Source organism: Vollenhovia emeryi, unplaced genomic scaffold (genome assembly GCF_000949405.1).
Source record: "Vollenhovia emeryi isolate VEMERY1.0 unplaced genomic scaffold, V.emery_V1.0 DF939156.1, whole genome shotgun sequence".
NCBI classification, from domain to species: Eukaryota; Metazoa; Arthropoda; class Insecta; order Hymenoptera; family Formicidae; genus Vollenhovia; species Vollenhovia emeryi.
In genome coordinates this window covers 881,184-904,938 of record NW_011967210.1, presented here as the reverse complement: position 1 = coordinate 904,938, position 23,755 = coordinate 881,184, and the positions used below count along the sequence as shown (strand labels likewise).

General features: G+C 41.0%; 2 protein-coding genes across 2 annotated transcripts in view; one reads left to right on the top strand and one right to left on the bottom strand.

Annotated features, from left to right (window-relative positions):
- LOC105565024 (discoidin domain-containing receptor 2) overlaps positions 1-23,755 on the top strand; it is a 188,856-nt gene that overhangs the window by 100,509 nt on the left and 64,592 nt on the right. The window contains exons 2-3 of the mRNA XM_012017841.1: positions 3,906-4,152; positions 9,752-9,854. Coding sequence (XP_011873231.1) covers positions 3,972-4,152; positions 9,752-9,854 — 284 coding nt within the window. The 5' untranslated portion in view covers positions 3,906-3,971. The remainder of the gene's footprint in view (positions 1-3,905; positions 4,153-9,751; positions 9,855-23,755) is intronic.
- Positions 17,441-17,895, bottom strand: LOC105565023. The gene is made up of 2 exons (XM_012017840.1): positions 17,656-17,895; positions 17,441-17,581 (listed from the first exon to the last, which is right to left on the bottom strand). Exons 1-2 carry the CDS (start codon positions 17,845-17,847, stop codon positions 17,456-17,458), a joined length of 318 nt encoding a protein of 105 aa, XP_011873230.1. The 5' UTR covers positions 17,848-17,895; the 3' UTR covers positions 17,441-17,455.

Sequence of the window (23,755 nt, the reverse complement as noted above, 5' to 3'; positions counted from 1 at the left end):
CACTTCGCAGATCCCAGCCCTCGCTCAATCTCTCGCTCGTTCCTTCCTTCAGCCGCTGCGGCTCGCCAGTTACAAGAAAAGGGACCAAGGTAGTGACCTATGAAGCAGCAATTTTTAGGGCTTTAACTGCTGCTGTACGTGAAACGTTTATCACGCCTGCGTAATGGGAACGAGTAACCATTGTTTCGACCGAATAGCTTACCTTTGGTACTTATTCATCAACCGATTTCACACACTTTTTAGCAGATTATAGGTAATCTTCTTAACGCAAAGCAATGTACGACCAAAATGCTTCACGTTAATGCTTCGCTTAACCGTAGCGAAATTTAATAGTGAAATTTTGTGGACGTTAAATAATCGGAGAACTTCAAAATTTATTTTTGCACACACTGCGATTTGATAAACAAGTTAAAACTTGGATTTGAAGAGATATATTTATTCTAACTTCTCTCGGTTCACTCTGCATATTAAGGAGGTATGTAAATTATTGTGGTACCACGCTATGTACATTATCAGATATAATCCGGGATGAAACTTTAATATCAGATATAATTTTCCTCCGTGAATAAATCTCAATCTCATCGTAGGTAATATTCGCGTAATACATCGGGAATTTTCCATCTTACTTATGTCACACAGGCACGGTTGGCCGTAAATGCGCCGTACGTGGTCGTCCACCTTTCTAATTCTCTTTATCTCTCCCCTTAGACGAATTTTATAAAATCACGCGACCATGCTATAATAGCTCCGCGAGCGAAAGAGCCAGAGCAGACGTTACTGCGATGCCCGTGGCTTCGGGGCGAACGTAATGCGATCTCTCCTGGACACTGCTCGTTAGCGATCGATAATTATAAATAATTAGTGAGGCGAGGCGCGCCTCTTCGGCGATGGATGCTCGACAGGAGGTCGGTGATCGTGTGCTTTATCTTGAAAAAAAGAAAGCGTCGTATTAATGACCCCACGTGCCGCGAGGCTACTCGTTTTTCAACATTGGGCCATCCCCGTTGTAAAGCACGTTTCCATTATCTTCCTTACTCGTGTAACTTCGGTCAGTGCTCTGCCCGTTTCACGTAATACGCCCGTACTCGTTTGAGTTTTGCTTGGTTTTGCTGAAAGGTACAACATATAGCTTCCTCGGGCTCCATCGAGTATTCAAAGCAACCTATCTGAAGTTCCATTATAGGTTTTGGTGCATACGTATTGCCGTATCTTACAACTTCAATACCGAGCGCAACACTTGTTTCTGACGGCTTTAGGGCCTCGTTTGTATTCCGCGCCTATATCTTAGACGCGGCACGAAAAGCATGCGGAGTCCTTGTGGCCGGAATGTGCCAGTATATTATTTACAATTCGATTTTGTGACAGATATTTTTCCAGAGCAAAAACTGCTTAGTAGCAGCGTAATACAATTACGTTCTAGCTTGTATTAACAACGATACAATACTCCGTGATCAGACAGTAAGATATTTAAATGGGATATCAAATCGCATTTTTGTAAATGACAATAGAACATAACAACCTGATCTTTGTCGAGCAATTAAAATATGAAAAAATAACAATACTGAGAATCTTTTCTTTGCCAGTGATTAGTTGAAATACTATAAAAACGTAATGGGAAACATTATTCGACGTATCTGGCAATACTTTATTAAAGGAATTACACAACGTTTCGACCGAGAATTCCGATCCTTTTCGAGTGAAAAGCGTCTTGATTACATTCTAAAGTCAAGACAAGCGCCAACCAGTCGACATCTGAAGACTATGAGATTATTGTGAAAAAATAACAGTTTATTAATTATATCTCGTTTTTGGAGATTTTATCTCTCTTTACGATTAGATTCTGAATTGCACGCTTGCTTTTTTACGTAAATGTAATATGTATTCTATTATTTACATTACTTTTGGCCGCAACGCGTTAGGAATAACTTGATTGGCAAATGTAATGTCTAAGGAAACAGACAAGGATATAGAAAATAAATGTGAAAAGATGAAGAATGAAAATATGTGGTGTAATTACAACAATTTTAGCTCAACAAGTAAATTAGTTTCCTTTCGAAGATGGTGTGTGTACACGGAAAAAAGAATGATGTATCAACAAGATCAGTGTAATTGAAATAAAATTGTTGAAACAACATCAGTATTAATAAATGAAAAACATGAGATTGTCTTAATAATCTGGATATTTCGTTCAATGGTTAAAATTAAAATCCACAGCAAATACAATTGAGTGAATTATTGATGTTTGTGGCAGCCCGTGACGTTAACGTTTAATTCAAGCAACTTTATTTTGTTTAATTGAACAGTATTTTTTTTCCATGTAGTGTACGCAGTATTAAAAATTTTCTCGGCGAGACAGGAATTAGTGAAGAAATTGGCTTCAACCGCAAAAGCGCAGAGTTAAGTCACGGAGTTATCGAGAATATTGACAGTTGAGCATATGCTGTTAACGCAAGTTTCGAAAGGACACGATGGCGATGCCTCGCACGAGAGACGCGAATGTTTTTGTCACGCGCGACTGCTCGAACGCAGTCAAACGCACCGGGCGCCGGGGTGGTTATTTCCCGGTTTGGAGTTTCACGTTGGGCTAACGCCTAAAATTAATAATACTAACGCTGGGGGGGAAAAATAATTTCACCTCCGGCGAGGTGTGAATAATGCATGAGGCGTGACGCGAAATCCGTGCGGTGTTGCAGTTGCAATTGCAGCATATGGAACACGCGTACTTATACCATATCCCCGTGTGGTACATACGAGCGCGATACAATTCCAGCAGCAGCAGCAGCAGCACCAGCACCGTAGACGCTCTCAACCTCTTCCCTGAAAACGATCGCGTTTACTAATAGCACCGGCGCAATTAAAATTTCATGACCCACGGCATAGTAATGTTTCCACCATTCGTCGACGACCCATATAGCCCGTGCATAATCCGGTGTACGAGGGTGACACGGATTAGCCGTTGATATCGCGGCGTGCTGACGGTGACGCGATTAATCTCGGACATAACGGTCGCTTTTTAACTAAGCGCTAGTTGGCCGATTGTGAGCGATTTTATTTCGCGGGCGCGATATTTAGGGGGCCGATTTGTCGTGCAAAATAGACCTCTTATCGTGCAGATTGTGCACGACGTAAAATGAAGACGGACGAGAGGGCGGGTGGAGAGCGCTATTTGCAAAAATGATAACAAATGTCTACGCTGCCGTAACAGGACGATAAGGGTCCCGCTTTACACGACGAATGTAAGTTCTAGCGATGATATTTACATAAATATGGCCGTTACATATTGCGCCGGTGACAATCAGCTTGCATCGAAGAAACGATTAGGATTCGTCGACAGGAATATAAACTGCACGTTTTATGCACTTGTTAGTTGCACGTTAATTCGTGCTATATAAATCGAATCTAACCCGCGAAAAATATGTACCTGACTTTATTAACGTCGCATACTTTTTCATCAGTTCTCCTTTTAATTAAAGACGTTTATACGTTTAATTATTAAATCGAGTGGTACCCGTAGAGACATAACATACATATAAGAGTACACTTCTTCACTTTTTAACGGTACAAGTTACTTCCTTTTATTCCGTGCCGGTAAATTTACCTTGGCAGTTAATTCCATTGTAGCGTCCTGGCTACAATACATTTCCGCGATAGCACCACCGACACTATTTTCATGGAGAGTCGTTGTACGAACCGTAAGATAAATTTATCAATGAAACGGGAGACAGTCAGTCATTGCAATTACAAAGGAACGTGAGGAGAAGCTCGCGCTTGGGATGATTAGCCGTTAATGTTTATTTTTGCCCCAAATCTGCAAATATCATCGCCTCTTGTATCGCTATCACTTGGTACTCCACGGCATTTCCGAGGTGTCTGCGGACAACTAACACGGATTATTCTGTTCTCAGGACATCGACACGAGCCTGTAACCACCTTGCGACCATCAACGATGCCAGGAACGTGCTTGATGACCGATGCGGTCAGGACAGCGGATAGTTAGTGATGAGGAGGAGCAAGTTATCGGCGTGCCGACGGCCCAGGTCACCAGTAACATGCCAGTCCTTGGTCCCAGCGCCGATCCAACTCCACTTCGAGGACTTCTGATCGCCATCTTCGTCCTATTGTCCCTGCCGCGTTGTCGCTGCACGGATCTAGGTAAGTCGAATTCGAACTCCCGCACGCGTCACACAGCCAAGTTTTATGACTTCCGAAAAGTGCTGACACTCTTTTGACCCCTTCCAACTTCCGTCACTCTCTTTACAATCTTCTCCATTGTCCCAGAGCGCACTGTCGTCGCGCGAAGTCAGGAGGTTGCGATTGAAAATCTTATACGAAGCATCCCGTGGAGACAACCACGAGTTTCTCACAAAACTAAAATGCTTATAGCCTCGGAGCAAATACGTGAATATGTGTCTCGCATCTATTATTCTTCGGAAACAATTTTTCACTCGAAATTTAAATTGCACCAAGTTAATCGTCGCATTTATGGGCGCCCTCCTCTGATATAAAAATTCTAAAGCGTGACAAAACTTAATGTTGTTCACGATACAACTTTATAAGCACATTTTCTAGTTTTCTCGATTTCCATTTAATTAGAATCACGTTGTTCCTGTTGCAAACTGTCTAAGAAACCGTATGATGAAATATTAAGTAGATCAAACTCCATAATAAACTAACTGCCGCCGGCAACGTATTTATAAGTTAATTACAGCATCATCAGTTTTAATTGCTCGGAAGATTGCTCAATTACTTATCGTTCTCTCGTTTTACTCTGCTCTTTGATTTAATATTTATTATTCACGATCGTATTTTATAGCATAATCTGTCCAAGTTTTCTTTCGCAAATGAAACACTTCGCAAATGAAATACCATCTTTTAATTGATATTACTAAATTTTAAGAAAAAATTTAGAACACGACATGTTGACAAGGAAACTCGCCGGACAAGATTCCGGTTCTTTTTGTAGCGCCGACGGAAAAGGCACGATAAGTACCGAGGATACCGTGCGTAATAATTTTTTTTTCTCCGGCACTGGAGCGCGTACGCAATAATACCATCCCGCCCTATACATATACACCTGGCCTTACCGAGGTATTGTACCCTCGTAAATGAAATGTCAGCCGCACGATGAATTAACAATACTATCTAATAGCTGCTCAGATGCAGACGAGCGAGAAGCCTGTTCATTGTGCCGATTCGTTCTGGCGTGCCGCGCTTCTGATTCGTTGTTTACCGCTCATCCGTTATATTTTTATGCAAATTAATTGTTGCTCGCAAGACCCTGCCGCGCTGAATGGAGGCATTTATTAAACAGAGAATACATTAGCTTACATTTGCTCGTATTGATGCCCCTCTTTTCCTGTCACCGTTTATGAAGTGGGAATTATTTAAAGTCGTACCTTCTGTGTGACGCACGGGAATATTGCGATTAAAAAACTTTCTCATTGCGTTTCACGTTTATAAAATATTAAATTATCATTAGACGTATTTAAAGGTCTTCCATCCGGCGCGCCGTGCATTTCTTTAACTAGTTTAATTTCCATATGTTAATTAATAATTAACATTTAATTGGAATAATTAATAACATTATACAAATATTAATTATTAATTATTGACTGCCGTTATTGAATATATTTGTGCTGCTGGTGAATTGGACTGTCAATCATTGAAATCGTTCATTATCCTGCACGCTGCGTGAAAACACATCGCGTCTAGGATATCCCAATATGTCAGCTTGACTTATTGCTTTGGGACATGACACTAAAGCTCAGGTTCACAGCCGTTATCGTCGTATACATTGGATATTCAATGTGCACGATACGCCATGCGCTCCAGCACAAAGTGCACAAATTGCACAAATGTTAAAATGCACCATGTACCGCGGAAGATGTCGCACTTTCGAAATTGTCACTAATACTTCGCCTATTACGGAGAGACACGAGGGAAACGTCAACTTTACGCGAAACTCAGTAAATACGTAGAAACCGTCGTTTTATTTGCAAATACCTCCCGATACTTTCACGCCCCACGTATCGTACATCCGGTCGACCCGAAAAATACAATGCAACGGTTGATTAACTACGACGAGCGTTTCGTTTGCTGGATAATTTTCGGACGCGAAACATTGGCTGCGCCAGCATCAGTGCGTCCCGCTGAATCCAGGTTAGCTCGATAATTACAGTACGGCTCATCTCAATCGCGCTGTGTCGCATTAACGGATGCAATATAAAGACGGATACTAGATGCAAATACGATCGAAACTGCGCAGCCTGAATAGAGAGAGGAACTCTAACGTTTATTAGATAATAATTTCATACGCGTACGCACACGCCGCCTAAGTGTTACGTGATTTTCTCAGATTTACTTCCCAAATCTGGCGTAGAATTAATTATCGAATTTCACGCGTATCTCAATCAACTGCCCCTTTTAAAAATAGGTAAGCACGTTATTCGAGGGCATAATATATTGAGGACATAAATTAATGAAGAATATATCAACGATAACTTCAGGCATTAAATGTGTAATAAGTTTCGTGATCAAGTTAAAAAGGAGCAACAGAGAAAATGTAATAAAGTCTCACAACAAAGGAAAAGCACGCCATTTTTATTAAAAAAAATGCGAAGGAGCTGATAGCGCGCTGTAAAAGTCATAACTTCCATTTGTAAAATTTTTTAATAAAACGGCAAACACAATGGGAAGAACTTCTGCTAAATGGACCTCGTTATATGAATCATATGCTATTGTCAACCATATATTAACTATCTCAGCGGAAGGAGTACTTGGCACGATCTGCGAAATGTAATTCTCTAATATTTATCTCCTTAATCTTCGGCAGTTTCGTTTTATCGCGTGATTTGCAACAACGAATTTCTCACTCGTGATTGACAGCGTCATGATCGAATTCATATTTTTCATATCGCGTTTTTACATTCGTAAGCATTATGCGATACAAATATCGACTTTTTTAGCTGCCATTCACTTGATTGAATGCTTATCAGATTACTCCGGTTGAGCGCAATTTTTTGTTTATCGATTCCGCCCTCTCGACTTTACTTTCGTCTGTCTTTCCTGAATCGTCTGGCAACCTAATTACGGTAGTTAGGTAAAAAATAATGAAGTTACAGACTTTCTTTAAACTTGCAGCAAAACTCATTTAGATACTAATACGTACGTGTGTGAAATTTGGGCTTGATTTACCGTATAGTTTCCAAGATATAATCCCTTAAAATTAACTATTTTTAACATTTCGCTTATCGCCATTGGCTGCCGAGGTAGAAAACCTGGCACTTGGACATGTATTTGTCAGTAGCAAAAAATCTAGAATAAGGATTGAAACAAAAAGTCGAGCAAAAGTACATGAATGTTTAAAGAAGTGCCTGTTTAAATTTCAACGACGCTGACCGTACGGTATCAGAGTATGATAAATCCAAAGAAAAATTTGGCTAGGCTAACTTCTTCGTGCACTTTGCGGATGTGGCAACGTAGGTTACGCCATTCTCTTTGTTCTTTGGTTAAGTGTTCTTTGCATTTTCGCTTCTGCTCTAGCACATTCCTTTTTATAAAACGCCCTTTATGTCGTAACTGATTTTCCACTGTGATAATTAAAATATCTTTTCACAATTTGACGATGAAATGCGATGTTGCCACGCTCTGCTAACACTACACTGAAAAAAATCTGATAGATTCAACCAGTCGTCTGTTAGAAAATAGACGAATCAGAATTCCTTTAGGATTTACCAAACGTGTAGTGAAGTCTAGCAAACTTCTATCTTTCATAACCAGAAGTTTGCTAGACTTCACTACACATCTGATAAATCCTAAAGGAATTCTGATTCGTCCATTTTCTAACAGTCGACTGGCTGAATCTATCAGATTGTTTTTTCAGCGTACGCAATTCAGAATGCTATTTCATTTTCTGTAACTCTTTTCTATTTTATCGGTTTTTAATATCCTGAGAGAAGCGATAGTGTTAAAAAATCTGTTCTTGAATTTAGTGTAAAAGAATTCATTGTCTATTGAACTTTATTGATCAAGTCTCACTTTGATTAGCATAGTTGGGAAAGAACTACCTTAAAGGCAAATTTGATGCGTGCGAGGACGATTTGTTATCGGTCGCGACGCAGCGCGTTACCAACTTGTAAACGCAATAACGCGTTTGACGTCTTCGAACGCAGATTTTAGTCGCGCTACCGTAACACGCCGAACCAGGTTTCGCCGGTATAATGGACGGTAGGTGAAACGTAGGGGACAGTTACAAACACAAACGAAGTTTTGTTCGCCGTAATGCCGGCTCATGGAGACCATGGCCGGCCGGCAGTGGCTCCGGAGGCCGGGGCTAATCCCACGTCCGCTGCATTCTGCAGTTTTGAAACTTTCCACCGTGCAACTGCAGCACCGTAGTTTAAGCGTAGCGACGTCGCACGCGCGACAAGCTATACACCGGCCGGGCTGACTCCCGCGGATTCGAAAATTTATCATGTCCCACGTACACGCGGACATTGTCATCGGCGGTGCCACTGCCAGTTGATATTCCTGCAATCGATTTTTCGCGGTGACGTCGCTCAGGCATTTTATGCAACGACGACAGAAAAAAAAAAGATATCGGAAAAGCGCCGTTTTACCGTCAACCTGCGCGAATAATCGGCGGTGTTTATGCATTATTTACATGAATGTCTCTCGTCCCCCCGAAGTTCCCGACTCACGGATGTTGAAACGGGAATAGAAAAAATCTCTGTGCCGAATCAAAATGCCAATAAGATGATTTGAGTGACACTTTATTTTTATGTGCTCTCGCCGACATTTGTCTTGTAACGACAAAGCGAAGGGGAAAAAAAATCGCGAAAAACGATCGCGTCAAATATGCCACGTTAACTAACGGATCTTCTACATTACAATCAATCAGGGAAGCATTTTCGATCAGGCTGGAGCTTGGTAGTCTAATAATGTTTCAGTATGAATTTCGTATACTTGTTACCAATGCAATTAAACTGCGCGTCGATATTATCTGTCGATCTGAAAATGCAGCTTTTCGTTGGAACTGCAAATCCACATGCATAACCGATTTAACTTCTGGCGCTAATAAGCGTCCCTTTGAAATCACAGTTTCGCGAAGATATTCCACACTGTCGCGTTAGTGTTGGTCTACAATCTTGCCTTAAGTAAGCTGCAAGCTTCAAGCCGTAAGAAATTAACCAATCGCAGGTGAGGAATAAATGCCTGTGATTGATTAATTGCTTACGGCTTAAGGCTTACTTGAAGCCAGGTTGTAGATCAACACTTATGACTCGAACATTGTTTTATTTGCGACCGTGAAAGTAGCTGCTGACTTAGGGAGGAAAAGAAATCGGGGAAATAGAGGTGACGCGAGCGTACTCGCTACGATTGTAAATTGCTTCTCGTGTGTACCCGGCGGAATACGAAGTCGCATGTTTGTGGCGACCGGCGTTTCCAAGGATTTCGTTGGAGCATTTGCACATCTCTGCGATAGCGCTGCTACAGCGGTGGACGGGATTGTTGAAAACGAAATGCTTAGGCGCGCCGGAAGAAAATCGTCGCGTGTCTTTGACTGCAAATGGATGCGCAAATACGTAAAATTAATTGTTCAATAATGCCACTTGCCGAGGCGGAATCCTCGCGAGAATAATCTGTTATTATGTCACCGTCTCCCGTTCCAAGTTTACGTTTTAATGCGCGACGTTAACGAAATGAAGATTGATATTGAATTTTGCCCAATGCCATCGTGAATTGTTTCCAGGACAATGCACTACAGCGTTGGGCATGGAGAGCGGAGAAATCCCCGATGAAGACATCTCGGCGAGTTCTATGTACGATCCCAGTCTCGGACCGAAACATGCCAGGTAAGAGAACAATCGTATCACGAAACTGCCGTCAAGTCGACTATTTTGATATCTCGGGGAAACGAATATCCGGCTTCTATAATCATCGAGTCCGTTTATCGTCATAGCGACTTTCTATTATTCTCTTATTACGATTTCTCGATAGAACGTTAAAACGCACGCTCTACAATAACTACAAATTCTGCTAGTGAAATTTCGTATCACTCTTTTTTTATACAATGTTATTTTAATGAACTTATTTACTTTTTATGTTATAAAAAACGGCTGGATGTATTCCCATTAAATTTAACATGTGTGTTTGATGTGGGTTATTTTAAAAAATATAAGAAACAAAAACTCGCACACGTGTATGATAAAAGAATAAGATAATCTTGCGCGTTTTACTCTTTTCAACTAATTAAAAAATTATAGTTTACCGTTAATCTTGGAATAGATTTTAAGATAAAATATAACGCAGCGCGTGCCTATATATCACGCGTCTCACGTTAGAATTAAATTAGGTAATTGCCATTCGCATCACGCTGTATTATCGAAATTCTTTTAACCTCGCAATGTAAATCGCGTGACACGGAAGAATGTCTCTCGCGCAATGGCATTAGCGGGCCTGCTACATGGTTCACTTTATTTCTTATTACAACACCGAGATTAAAATCACTGGGCTAGTACGGCGTTTGCGTTCCGCGCCTTAGGTGTATTAAAATTTTAAATAACACGCGGCCTCAAAAGCACGGTTGTAAAACTTTGTTATCAGGAAACAAATGGTGATGATGGAAGAAAATTAAGGAGTGGAAAACCTTTCGATTTGCTCGCGCGGTAAATGGCAAATTAATTTTATGAGCGCCATAATTGCTCTTCCCGCGCACAATGACGATCCTTTATCTACTTATCAATAATTAAAACCGCCGTGAAATTTTTATGCCTATTACTTTCTTGAGAAATACGAAAAGTGACGTTTTAAAATAAAGAGAGTCATGAATATTGTAATCGATTCATAATCTATCTGCAATCAGTATAACGAAGCTAAAAAAAGAACTAAGATCGCTTGGGTGAAATTGAAGGATTATCATCCGCGATTAATACATACAGTCTCTTCGCACTCCCGTCATTAATAATGAGTTTCCTATCCAGAACACGTAGACCGCAGCAGCGAGTTGTGTGTCGAACGGATCGATCTCGTCAACGATATACGCGACAATTTACGGTAGGCTCTTTGCACCCGCCGAAAACCATGACACGATCTCCGATAATAACCGGTTTCGTGTTTCGATACCCTTGTTAGGGTGCCATCAAAAACAACGTCGATGATGAAAAAAAAGAGGAGGAAGATACTTTTTGGAAGACCGTCGCGGTGAGATCGTTCGTCTATCGTAGGCCACGCTCGGCAATTAAAAAATTTTAATTAAACCGCCGTACGCGCGACCGATCAGCCGTGACGTTTTAATTAACGATCTACTCCGTAAATCAAAAAGCGGCCTACGCGGCTACATATTTCGAGGTGGATAGCCCTTGCCGGAGAGTTACGTCCTTCGAGCAAGTCGTTACGGGAGAGAGTTTCGGGATACACAGCCGCACACAAGTCCGGCGCGATGTAACGCGGGGTGGAGTGGTAGCGGCCGAAAGGGGGTCGACGGCGACGGCGGTGGGTAGGAAGGGGTTTGCGCTCGACCCCTACAAATTACCTCCAATTTCGTGTAAATTCCTCGTGCCTGCGTCAGCATAATACCTGTATTAGAACGCCTGGCTCCGGCTCTTAGGTGGCAATAAATCTGTATTAGAGCAAGGCGCCGCTCCCACTCGCAAAAGGGGTACGACACCCGGGACCGGTTAATTTTTCAGGGCCGTGATTCGTCCGCCATGTTGTCTGCAATGTTGCCCACCACCAATATCGTCTCTTTCCTTTTGTTACTTTGGAATTTTTGTCAAACTCGCCTCTATTCCTCTCACGTTTCACTCAACATGCTAATTGTTGTGTGAATGTTATATGAATTATGACAGAAAATTATATACACAAAAGTGATATTAGATGGATTAATTGGAATATACATAAATTTTTATTACATTCTTGACTTTTATATCGCACGCGACATTACGAGGCATTACACGAATAGCTTACCTGAGAAAGGATCCTAACACGATTAGAGAGTTAACATCGCGAGGACGGCAAACGTATCAGCCGTAACTATCAATTGCGATTGTGTAATTGGGAGGATTCCCGGTTCCCGTTGGTAATCACTTTGGAAGCTCTCATCGTGATAAAGTCTTTTCGGTGTCACGAAGCGCGAGGGTGTTCGAGCGAAGACACTTGCGGTGTGTTTCACGAGCGTCTAGCCTTGAATCTGGTTTTCAGCCGCGGTAGTTCGGTAACTGATGCTTATCGCGGATACACGTGCTATCGCGCCGTGGGATCCGCGATAACGCCAAGTGCATCACGCCAACGCACGATTATAATTACAGATGAAAGATAGATTTCCATTATGAGAGGTCGGGACCGCCCCTGAGGGGGGGCAAAGGGCGCGGGATAAGATATTGCCTCGCCGTGCACCGCTCCGCAGAATATGATACAACGTTGTATAACGTAGCGTTAAAGTACCGCATTTCAAAGTACACGTAGTCGGGTTCTCGGCGTAACGAAATTGCATCGTATATTTTATTAGAGCGGCTCTGCGACAAGGCGACCCCGCGACATTTTAAGGTCATCGTTATCCATTTCGCCGGACGGATAAGTAGGATATACGCCGTAAACAAATGTGAGAAACGTAATTACGCTTATCACGCGGTGGCCTTTCGCGAGTCAATTAGTTCGGCGCGACTTTGCGTCCCTCTGTTATACGCTCCGTTAAACAGCGCGTAAATCATTCGGCTTATTTTACGATTTCCCCGAGTCGAAATTTTGGCCCTATGTTGAACCTTTAATTCTATTATATAGTAGGACCTAAGACAGTAAAAGAGGTCGAACTGCAAGTGGAAAATTTACTCCTACCTTAAAACTGATAGTGTCGGAAATTTCTACTTTTGCCAAGTTAGCATTAAAGTAGATCCTTTTAAGTAGGAGCTAAAGTAAATTTTTAGAATTAAAGATTCAAGAGAGGAGTAAAAAATATAATGTCATCAAAGTAGGTTAATGCTGATCTATATAGGTGTAAATTATCCTTAAAAGTGTCAAAATAGTACCAAAATTTCGACTCGGGTCGCGTTCTTACATTAACTTGGAGCGTGTGCCGAGGCTCATCGTATTAATCCACATACTTTTTAGCTCTTAATATACGTTTTACGTAGTCACGATCCGTGTACGCGGCAACGTCCGCGCAAATAACGACTCGAGGACAGACAATGGAGGAGCGGGCGGCGCGCAAAATACAAAAGCACGAAGGAAGTCGGGACGGCGTGAGAGAGCGCGCGTCCACGCACAAAGAGACACGATCGATAAGGGCCCGGACAGAAGAGCGGACGGGCACGCCGGTACGTGCGACGAAAAAGTTTTTCGTTTTCGCGTATGTGGTGCCGATGGCCATTCGTATCGCTTTAGAGCTGGCACGAAAAGGAGGCGCGCGAGGTGGCAGCTCGATGTAAGAGGCGACGGGGGTGGACGAGAGAGAGAGAGAGAGACGTCGGGGACGAAAAAAAAACGGATACGAGAAAAGGAGCGCGAGGACCCGCGGGCGTGACGAGCCGAAATCCTCGACGCGCGGAAGAGCAATAGGGGTTGGAGGGTGAGAAATCGCCGGGGCGAGGGGAGGCCCAGAATCACGCGGACATAAACTGTCCTGCGCCGTTACATGTGCTTTCAGCAGCCGAAGCCGAGGAAAAATGGCGGCCATATTCTCCCGGCCTTCGAGCCTGGCTATCTTCCACTTTGTTACGATTCGAAAACCCCGTGCCTCCGGTAGCTCTCTCGTTTCGGTGATTTATGTAACACCGCCCTCCTCCCTTGGTATCTCGCCCGTTTTTTCTCGCGTTTGTATCGCTCGGGCGACTACGCCTCCGCCACCACCGCCGTCGTCGTCGTCGTCGTCGTCTGATGGAATAGGCACTTGGCTGCATCGTATCGCGCCACCGGAAATGCCCCGCGCATTTCGTGGCTTAGGCCTCGCGTTCGCGTGACGATGTGCTCTCGTGGTATAAATCTTCGGGGGGTTTCGAGGGTGCCCGCCCTGAGCAGCGACCGATTCCGTTTTACGGCGCTGATATCTAATTCCGGTCGTCCGTTCTTCCGGGACCCGGGCCAAGAACAGCGCAATTCTTTTGATAACGAAACAAATATTCCGCGCGACGCGCTGTATTTACATGCAACGTGCGCAAAACGGGCTCCTTGGCGCGATTATGTACACCCAGAGAAAAGATTTATTTAGGTTATGCGATACGTTGAAATCACGTTTCCTTGAATATACTAAATGTTTATTCACTTCTGCTAAAACACTTGCTAGATCTGAAGAAATAGATGTAAACTTTCTTAGAAATTTCAGTCTTTGTCAAATAAAATGTAGGCTAAGGCAAAGAAATCATTTCTTTGAAATTAAATGAAAGTAGTATGGTATTAAAATTCAAAGAAAATTGGTTTGATTTCGAAGAAGCTTCTTCCTGCGTGTATGCCGCGGGTAAACCGTGAAGGACAATCAGAAATATCCGACACACGATCGTAATGTTTAAGGAAGAGATTGCGTGGAGACACTTCCTCGATATTTCTTCTCGATAAAAGTGCAGGTATATTTATATTACATTTATTTAAGTCAAACGAAGGATAATTAATAATGCGTTATTCTTTTCTATGGAGAAAAAGTGGTAGATCAATTCTCATATACTCAAATTAACGCGTCTATTGTTGTGTATAAACGCAACAATCTATTATCTTCTTAAAAGAATTTAATAATGTCACATCCCAACAATATTACAGCTTTATTTAAATACTATAATTGTCACGTCAAGAATACATATAGAGGAAAGTCCCCTATTATGAGACAGGCTCCTAACAGATACTGCGGGATTTCTGCTACATTAATAAATAAGCATAATCTGCTGGCAGATTATCGTCCATCATGAATTTATTGCTGTTGAAGTGAAATCTGTTTAGTGAAAAGTGCATTGTTAAATTGTGTAATCGGTGCGAAAAGGGATTCGTGATTGAATTTGGATGTTGAAACCGTGCTATCTCATATTAGAAGCCTCTCTCATAATAGGGGCCTTTTTCTAATTATTCTAACAATAAAATTATTTTATTCATCACAACCTTCGATTTGAAAATATGTTATTTTGTATCCAAAATTGTTCCCTTCCATTCAAGAACATTATTCTTAAATAAGAAGCATATAGTTTTCTTGACTGAGTTATATAAAATTGCTTCATTCAAGTAAGTTTTCCTTCCTGTAACTCGATATAATCTCATTTCAAGATTTTCACGTTGGAACTAAACACATTTTCAAAAGAAGAATATTCTTTTTTGTTCTGTGTATGCATAATACAATGTCTATTACTTTGGAAGGTACGTTTTTTACTCGAGACGTGACATTTATCGTCGGGATTTAATAAATAACGATTTCTGAGTCTCGACTTTCTCAGCCTTTCCTTCACAGAAGCCTCTCCTCTCCCTTTACTTATGGACCTTTTCTTTGACGTGACACCCATTCTTTAACGACACAAAGATGCCCTCCTTGTACAGAATGATTCGGTTTAAAGCCGATGAGGTAAGGAGAAAAGACAAACTGCTCCTCGCGGTAGAAGTGATAACAATCCCTCGCAGGAAACTTTTGTCTCCGGCTGCATTAACATAGTCGTTGAAACACAACTAGGTCGCCGCCAAGATTTTGTCTTATTAATTCATCTGTTTGTGGCGAAGGTGCTATATTTCAATCTTCTTTCACGGCGGGGCGCATTATGCCGCGCATTATGCCGCGCGACTCCGAAAGTTGGCGCTTTAAGCGGAACCCGCGGGTTCGAACGCACGTCTCTTCGGGAAAAAGTTATTCGTTAACGCAAGAATTCCTCCGCCAACTTCGCTCCGCGGGTGCCTCTGATGATCGCGCCGAGATATCTCGCGTCTCGCGTCTTTTAAAATATCAGCGCGGGAGGCGGTATCGCGATATCGAATTCCCATGGAGAAGTTCGGCAGTCGATCTGCCTCAGAGAGATATTATTCTGTCGTATGCGAATCGGGGAGAGCGTGGCGATAACGAAAATCTATTTCGCCGCTTCCGCGTTCCGTGTCGAGCGTGTGAACGTTGCTCCCTATATTTAGCCGCACACACCAACGTGCCGCATGCATGAACCACCGGCACCCACGCGCGTAATACACATATATCTATACCAGGTATATATTTATGTGCATATACGGTAGCTCGGTATGCGCGCGTGTACACGGACGCGATTTTCAGTCCCGATTCATCGAATATCAGCGACGTTGACATATCGAGGCTTCCTATCTCGCACTATTCCTCGCACTGTCAGGAAATCGTGAGCAACCGAAACGAATTCTCCGTTAACGATCGCGGAGATTCGCCCATGAAATCGTCATTGACACGGGACGCGACTTACCTTTCAAATTTTCACGGGCGCGCTTCATTCGACGGGTACATTCAAATTTCCCCATCAACGGGCATCGGCGCGTAAATGCACGTTTTCTGATCGCACGCCTCGCGTTCGCTCACTCGTTTCTCTCTGTGGGGAAAGGGTGGTTCGAGGATCGCGCGAAAATACTCCGCACTTGATGAAGCGATTCGTACTTTTCACCACGCCAGAAGACGTAGAGGAAAGTCCCCTTTTTATTATGCGACAGGCTCCTAATATGAGATAGCGGGGGTTTCTGCTAAATTAATAGACATCATCTGTTGATTGCGCTATCAATTTTTGCCCTTGGAGTGAAGTTTGTTTAATGGAAAATTGACTGTTAGATCGTGCAAACGTTGCGGGAAAAAAATTTGTGATTGATTGATAAATGTGGAAAGAAGCGGTATATGAATTCACATTTTTAAATATAAAATTTCCAAGTTGGACTACCTACATCTTGCCTTGTGACCCACATTGGCGTTTTCTCATATGGTGTTTAGTTTTAGTTAGGGGTTTTACCAAGGGGGTAACCACTAGAAAAATGTTGTCCCACCGATTACATGATTTCATTAGATTTCATACGATTTTATCTGATTGCAAATAATTTTCTTACATGCACGCTTAAAAATAGGCGACGTTGTTAAAAGCTGTTAGATTTCCTTAAAACATTATATCGTTTTGATTTTACTAATAAGTATTTGCTTGTAGATGTAATTTCAATTAAGATTATAGTATTCGGTTAAGTAGAAAACGTGTTTCCTTGCTTCCCACTTTTCCCACCGGTCTAACCATGGTCTTGACCAGAAATAATTTTGTATTTGTATTTACTGTTTATTGTTCTAAAACTGCGCGCAAAGGTGTATCAACTCACTGTCCTAACAGCAACTACTTCAGTCTTATTATGAAACAAATAATACGCGCTTATAGGCGCAAACTATGACATACATATACATCCTCATTAATAACAATAATTTTTTTGCATGTATCTACATATAGGTGCGTATAAAATTATATATATATGTGTGTGTGTATAAGAGAAATCTCACCATATGTCACGTGCATAATTATAGATATACTGGAAGCATTGGAACACCTTTTAGTGCCGTTACCGTAGTCCAAGGTGGCTTTATTATGACATATATTTTCCACTCTGCTTCTCCAAAAATCTGTGACATTTGCTTCACGATTATCTGAAATAAAAATATTCGTTTGATACGTAAGCCCGTGAAAATTGATATTTTATAATCTAATGCAGGATGCGTACCGCTGACAGAAAGTTTTTCATAATCAATTTTATGTCCTCAAAAACATCATCCGTTAAACGCAATTCTTCGTGAAAGACAGAATTTTCAACGGAATCACAATTCGAAGGATTGATTATTTTATTCTCCGATTCAAAATTTTCTATTTTTTCAAGCGGATCATGACGCCCCAATGCCAGTATATTATATATCATTGCTTTAGTGCAGAGATTTTTGTTATAAGATAACAAAACCTATAAATATAAAATAGAAATAAGACTTTTATTCGTTAATATGTAATACTGTAGGGCGTAACAGAAGGTTAACTTGCCACTGATTTTTTTAATCGCTGAATCTGTAGGCAGCACTGAAGGATCTCATCATCTGGACAATTGAGAGAAAAATCTTTCTTATTTTTCGTTGCCTGTTCTCGTGTTTATCCTATGATACGTGGATGCTTCGAACAGAACTGATCGTGAATGAACGATATAGCTTGTCTAGCCTTTGCTGACAACTCATGTTTAGATTTATTATTCTTAAAATAGTCTAACTCCTGCAGAAATGGTTCAAAATAAACACTGTACATTGTGGCGATCGTGGCGCAGAGGATTGTGCGCTGGTCTGGTAATCCAAAGACCCGGGTTCAAAACCATCAAAACATTGTTGGTTTTTCGTTCGATCGCCACATAGCGAAGTTCCTTCAAAAACGCCTTGTAACCCTAAGGGGAATCAATAAAATGTACTAGTACATGTAATACTGTAGGGCGTAACAGAACTTCCTGAGCAGTCTGTAAGATATGTGTGGCAAGAGATTGAATAATCTTCATACAAAATGAAGATGTTCAGTATTGGAAGAAGATACACGATTACAACGGCCGAACACATTCATAATATGAATTTAGTCTACGACATAAATAAAAAATTAATTAGTAACACCAGTACCTCTATCTCCATTTCTTTGCCCCTCTGATTGCCAATCCATATCTTCGTTCTTCATACGAAGATATGGATTGGCAACCGGAGGGGCAAAGAAATGGAGATAGAGGTACTGGGTGTTACTAATTAATTTTTTATTTATGTCGTAGACTAAATTCATATTATGAATGTGTTCGGCCGTTGTAATCGTGTATCTTCTTCCAATACTGAACATCTTCATTTTGTATGAAGATTATTGTAAATAAAATTAATATTTAAAATATATATCATACTTTTTTTTTACATAGGTGGAAGTTGTGAGAACCCAACTTGATCAAGCACAGTATAAATATATAATATAATAAGTAATATAATAAGATATATTACTGTAATAGCATTAAACGTTTTGGTCGTGAGATCACGGTATTTATTCACATTAGCGATTTGTACTAAGATGCTACTCTTCTCTATAATATATTCAACATCTTTCAGTTGGTGGCAGAAAATTGCAACATGTTGAATATATTATAGAGAAGAGTAGCACCTTGGTACAAATCGCTGATGTGAATAAATACCGTGATCTCACGACCAAAACGTTTAATGCTATTACAGTAATATATTTTATTATTTAAATGTTTAAACACTTTGTTATTGTGGAAAGGAGGTAAAAAAATTTATACTTTCAGGAACTCAAGGAGAAGTGTAAGAGATATATCACTGACATAAATCTGAAAAAATTACACAATAAAATAGGCATCGCAAATAATGCCGAAGAACAAGAAACGAGAGCGGGAAAGGTGTTCCAATGCTTCCAGTATATCTATAATTATGACATATGGACATATGGAGATTTCTCTTATACACACACACATATATATATATACCTAATTTTATACGCACCTATATGTAGATACATGCAAGAAAATTATTGTTATTAATGAGGATGTATAGTATATTTGGATATTCACTAAAAGAAGTAAATTTTTGGGAAAATAAAAGCAAGTTGAGAAAATGTTCAAGAAAATGAAGACAAAACGATTACATGAAGATTTCGTAAGGATTTCATAATGATTTCGGAGACACTGTCCCATGATTACATTAAGTGGTTACCCCCTTCGGTTTTACTTTAAGTTATTATATAAATGTGTAAGAGTTTATGTATTCCTGCGTTTAGAATAAATTTTTCCTCCAGCTTGCAACGCACGAAGTTGGCACCACGATATTCGACACAAGACGAATACATACTATTTTATTCCAGATTTTAGAATTTTTCACTTAAGATTAAAATATTCCTTTCTCTATAATAAATATGATATAGCTATCGATCCTATTTTATGATACATTCGAGTGTAATAGCGTCGGATCTAGAAAATTTTTCTATGGGTGTATTTTCACGTTCGGTTACTCTTATTGAAAAGTTTAAGAAGATTTAAGAATCTCACACGTCGCTAAATCGAAGGTAGCGATATAGCGATGGGAAATTCCTATCACTGAATATCTTTTACTGATAGACACATTGCGTGCGAAACTTCCTTTCTCGAAACAAGCCTTAGGCTTCGCAGCCAAGTACCACAAACTTGATATCGAAGTTGTTACACGCTGAAAGTGTATCACATCGTGTTACCCCGAGGAAAAAGAATCGCGCGACGTAACGAGACAACAGAAGAGACTTGCTAGAGAGCATACCTTTCGAAGATATCGTATCTAATTGACTCAGCATAGCCTTGTATGATCGCAAACAGATTTAGTCGCGCATACAATTTTTTCTCGGAAAAGTATAATTTCGTCTTTTCCAAGGCGCGTGCTTCGATATCGCGAGAAAACGTGTTATTATATTTCCCGATAATAGTTATTAACGGGTATTGATCAGACGTACACGTATGACGACATTTGTTAAAACAATGCTGGTCAAAATATAAAAATATAGGTACCTTTATTCGTTAGCGACCGACTCGATTTTTCATATCTGTACACCGTGCACTGTTAGGGGAACTTTTCAGTTCTCGTTGTTCCGAAAAATCACGAAACTCCCTCTCTAACGACCGCCGTGCGCCGCGGTGGATATCGATACATTCGCTACATGACTCGAAGTTTTAGATTCGTTGACAACGCCGAATTCTGTCAGTGTAGCGCAACGAAAAAACGTTGGGTCGCTTAACATGACCCGCGAGACAAATATTCGCCCGAGATAGTTTCCGGTCGAGTCGACGGCGAATTGTGCGGGCTGTCGGCGCTGAAATATGATCGCCCAGACAATTTTCATCGCCATTCCGGACGATGCCGTACAGGTTTTGCAGAGAAGTTCCTAAATTGTTGCGGATATTAATGTTCCCTTGTTCTCCCATGCGATAGAATCATCGGAGGATTGATCAAATTGTTATTATTTATGCGTCGTACGCGCTTTACAGAATCTGAATCGTAACGCGGCCGAGAGATTCGCAGTTACGATAGAAAACGAGTCAAGATAATTCTCAACTCCACACGGAGAGAATTTTCTCTTAAAATTTATTCTGAAATCATGTAATCGTGGGACAACATGGCATTTCGAAGGATTTTATCAGTTTTTTTTAAATTTTACCACACATTTTACTACTAGAATGTATGGCAAAATTTCAAAAAACTCACGAACGTCTTTACAATGCCACGTTGTCTCACGATTACACGATTATCAAGGTAAACTTTAAAAGAAAATTCTCTGCGTGCAGAATTGTTACGCTCGGTGTCAATATAAACTACATGGAGAGAATCTTTTTCTTAAAATTCTTCCTGAATATTGTACTTGTGGGACAACGCGATATTTCGAACTTGATGAGAGTGTTTTTAAAATTTTATTAGTAGAATGTCTGGTGAAATTTCAAGAAACTCTCATAAAGGCCTTCAAAATGCCGTGTTGTCCCACGATTACATGATTTTCCAGATAAACTTTAATTAAGAGAAAATTCTCTCCGTATGTCATAACACGTGGAAATCGTATATAGAAATCGTATAATCAGAAGTAGGAATGTACACCGTTTTATACGTGATAATCCTTATCTCGCATGTGCAGAATGTTGCGAAATATACGATCGCGCTCTAGCGGTCGAAACATTTTAATTATCTCAAGAGAAATTCAAATGTTGATACCGCCATATAACTTATATGGCCCCCTCGCGGCGGCCGTCTTCACGTCCGAGCAACGTATAATAATTCATCTGAAGCGGGTGTATTAACGCGAAATACACGACAATGGAACACATCATCTTACGTCACTCTGGCCGTAAAGAGAGATATATACGAGGCATATTACGGGCCCGGCTTTAAAGAAGAGTGATCAAGCCCCGTCGAAGCGTCGAAAATGGGATTGTACCATTTGCAGATTGAGTTTGACTCCTCGAAGGCGTCCCGTGGGATCGACCCGGATGTATCCTGACTCTCTCTCTCCCCGTTTACTCGCATTAAGCAAGGGCGACGAGATAAGGTGATGCGGTATTATAAATGTATATGCCAGTACCGCTTTATCTCAGTTATCGCTCTTGCCAGACTATGAAAAAAGATCCTCGATCGGCGTTGTTGCAGCCAACATACATACAGTGGCTATTGTAGAGGGCAGAAAAAGAAAATCTCAAATTAATGAAAGATCGTGAGAATAGTAAAAATAGAGGCTATGAGAGAGGACAGGCGCTACAGTGTAATTTATAAGGCAGTGGCTGCTATTAAAATTGGACGATGACTTCATATACACGTCGTTAATACTTTTCGGACGTTTTCTTACTTTTATGCGGTAGATGTTTTATATCGAAGTATTGGAATTATTTAAATTTGAATAATAAACGCAGCACAGTTGACATATCGCGTTAATTTCAATATAATATTACAATGTTGATGGAAAATACAAACGTCAGAGAAGTTCTCAGAACGGACGGCGCACAAAGCAGTCGCGTTGGAATGTTAATTTAGATTATTTTAATCGAAAAATACAAAGTATCTTAATTTAACCGTTTTAATTGGAAAATTTTAATGAAGCTTATAGTTTGAAGAAATCCAGAATAGGTTGAGATAATGGGAATCAGGGAAGCCCTTTAAATAATATAATTTCACCTGGGAATTGTATATTCACTTTTTAATTAAATTATACACAAACGAAAGCTTATCGATTGGTTGTAGAATCCATACGGATACTTTTTTTTTCGAGATTAAGATCGCGAATTAAATCATGCGGCAACTTTGCAAGTATTTAAAACTATTTTAAACAGATAAACTAGCCGTTTCCTTTCGAAAACAAAATTAGCTTCTCTCTAATCTACATTCTATATCATTTTAATAAAATATCGCTGGTTAGCAAAAGCTGGCTAACTTCTTTTTCACTGCAGCCACTCGTAAAGTCGCGATTAGCCGATGCAAGTCTAATCCCGCGCTAACTTAGAGATCTGCAAGCAGCATATCGTCCATAAAATTCCTCGACGCGTTCATGAGCTCTCGCGTTCGAGATTGGTGATCTTCCCGGCATCGGAGAATAATAACACAGCACGGTTCTCGCGCGCTACTCTCGAACGTTACTGTGATTCGGGAACGTTTTAATATCGATGGCTCGACATTCCGGGCTCGTATGGTACCATCTCACCCCCATCCATCCCCCCGTTCTCTCCGCGATGGTGCTGTCCGTTCGCTTCGATCGCGGCGCGTACGGAAAAAGGAAAAAGGTTACGCCCGCGTAAAATCGGACAGGCCAGCTGGAATTTTCACGGATCATTTAGCTGATGGCATATTCGGCAGCAGCATTCCCGGCATATTCGATAACAATGCCCGCAAGCTTGGAAGATAGGAGGAACGAGACGCCCGTGTATGGGTGCGTGGGTGCGTGCGTGTGTGTTGTGTGTGCGGACGAACGCGCGAATACGCGTCGTTCTTTCTCACATCGGCACGCTATAATCCGCGCTGGTAGAGCGTGTCTATGTGCACTCACTGCAGATGCAGTCCATGATAGCCCTACACGTTATCTATAAAGCTCGATCAAGCGAATGACCCGTGAGGACCAGGTCTCCTGTGAACTCGTTCCGGCGACGGCACGTAAGGTCAGAGTTCGATCTGTAAGAATACTTTCACGAGGCGACATTTCCTTAACTGATAAATTTACTCCAGCTTAACCTGCGGTAACGATAGCCGACAGCTGGATGATGCGATGAAAGCGGAAGCGTGAAAAAATTTATTATTCAAAACGTAGAGTATACA

Excerpts from the sequence above, each read along its gene's own strand:
- LOC105565023 (XM_012017840.1), bottom strand. The coding sequence starts at position 17,847 with ATGATATATAATATACTGGCATTGGGGCGTCATGATCCGCTTGAAAAA. Across the intron at positions 17,582-17,655 it reads TGAAAAACTTTCTGTCAGCG|ATAATCGTGAAGCAAATGTC; the intron begins GTACGCATCCTG and ends TTTTTATTTCAG.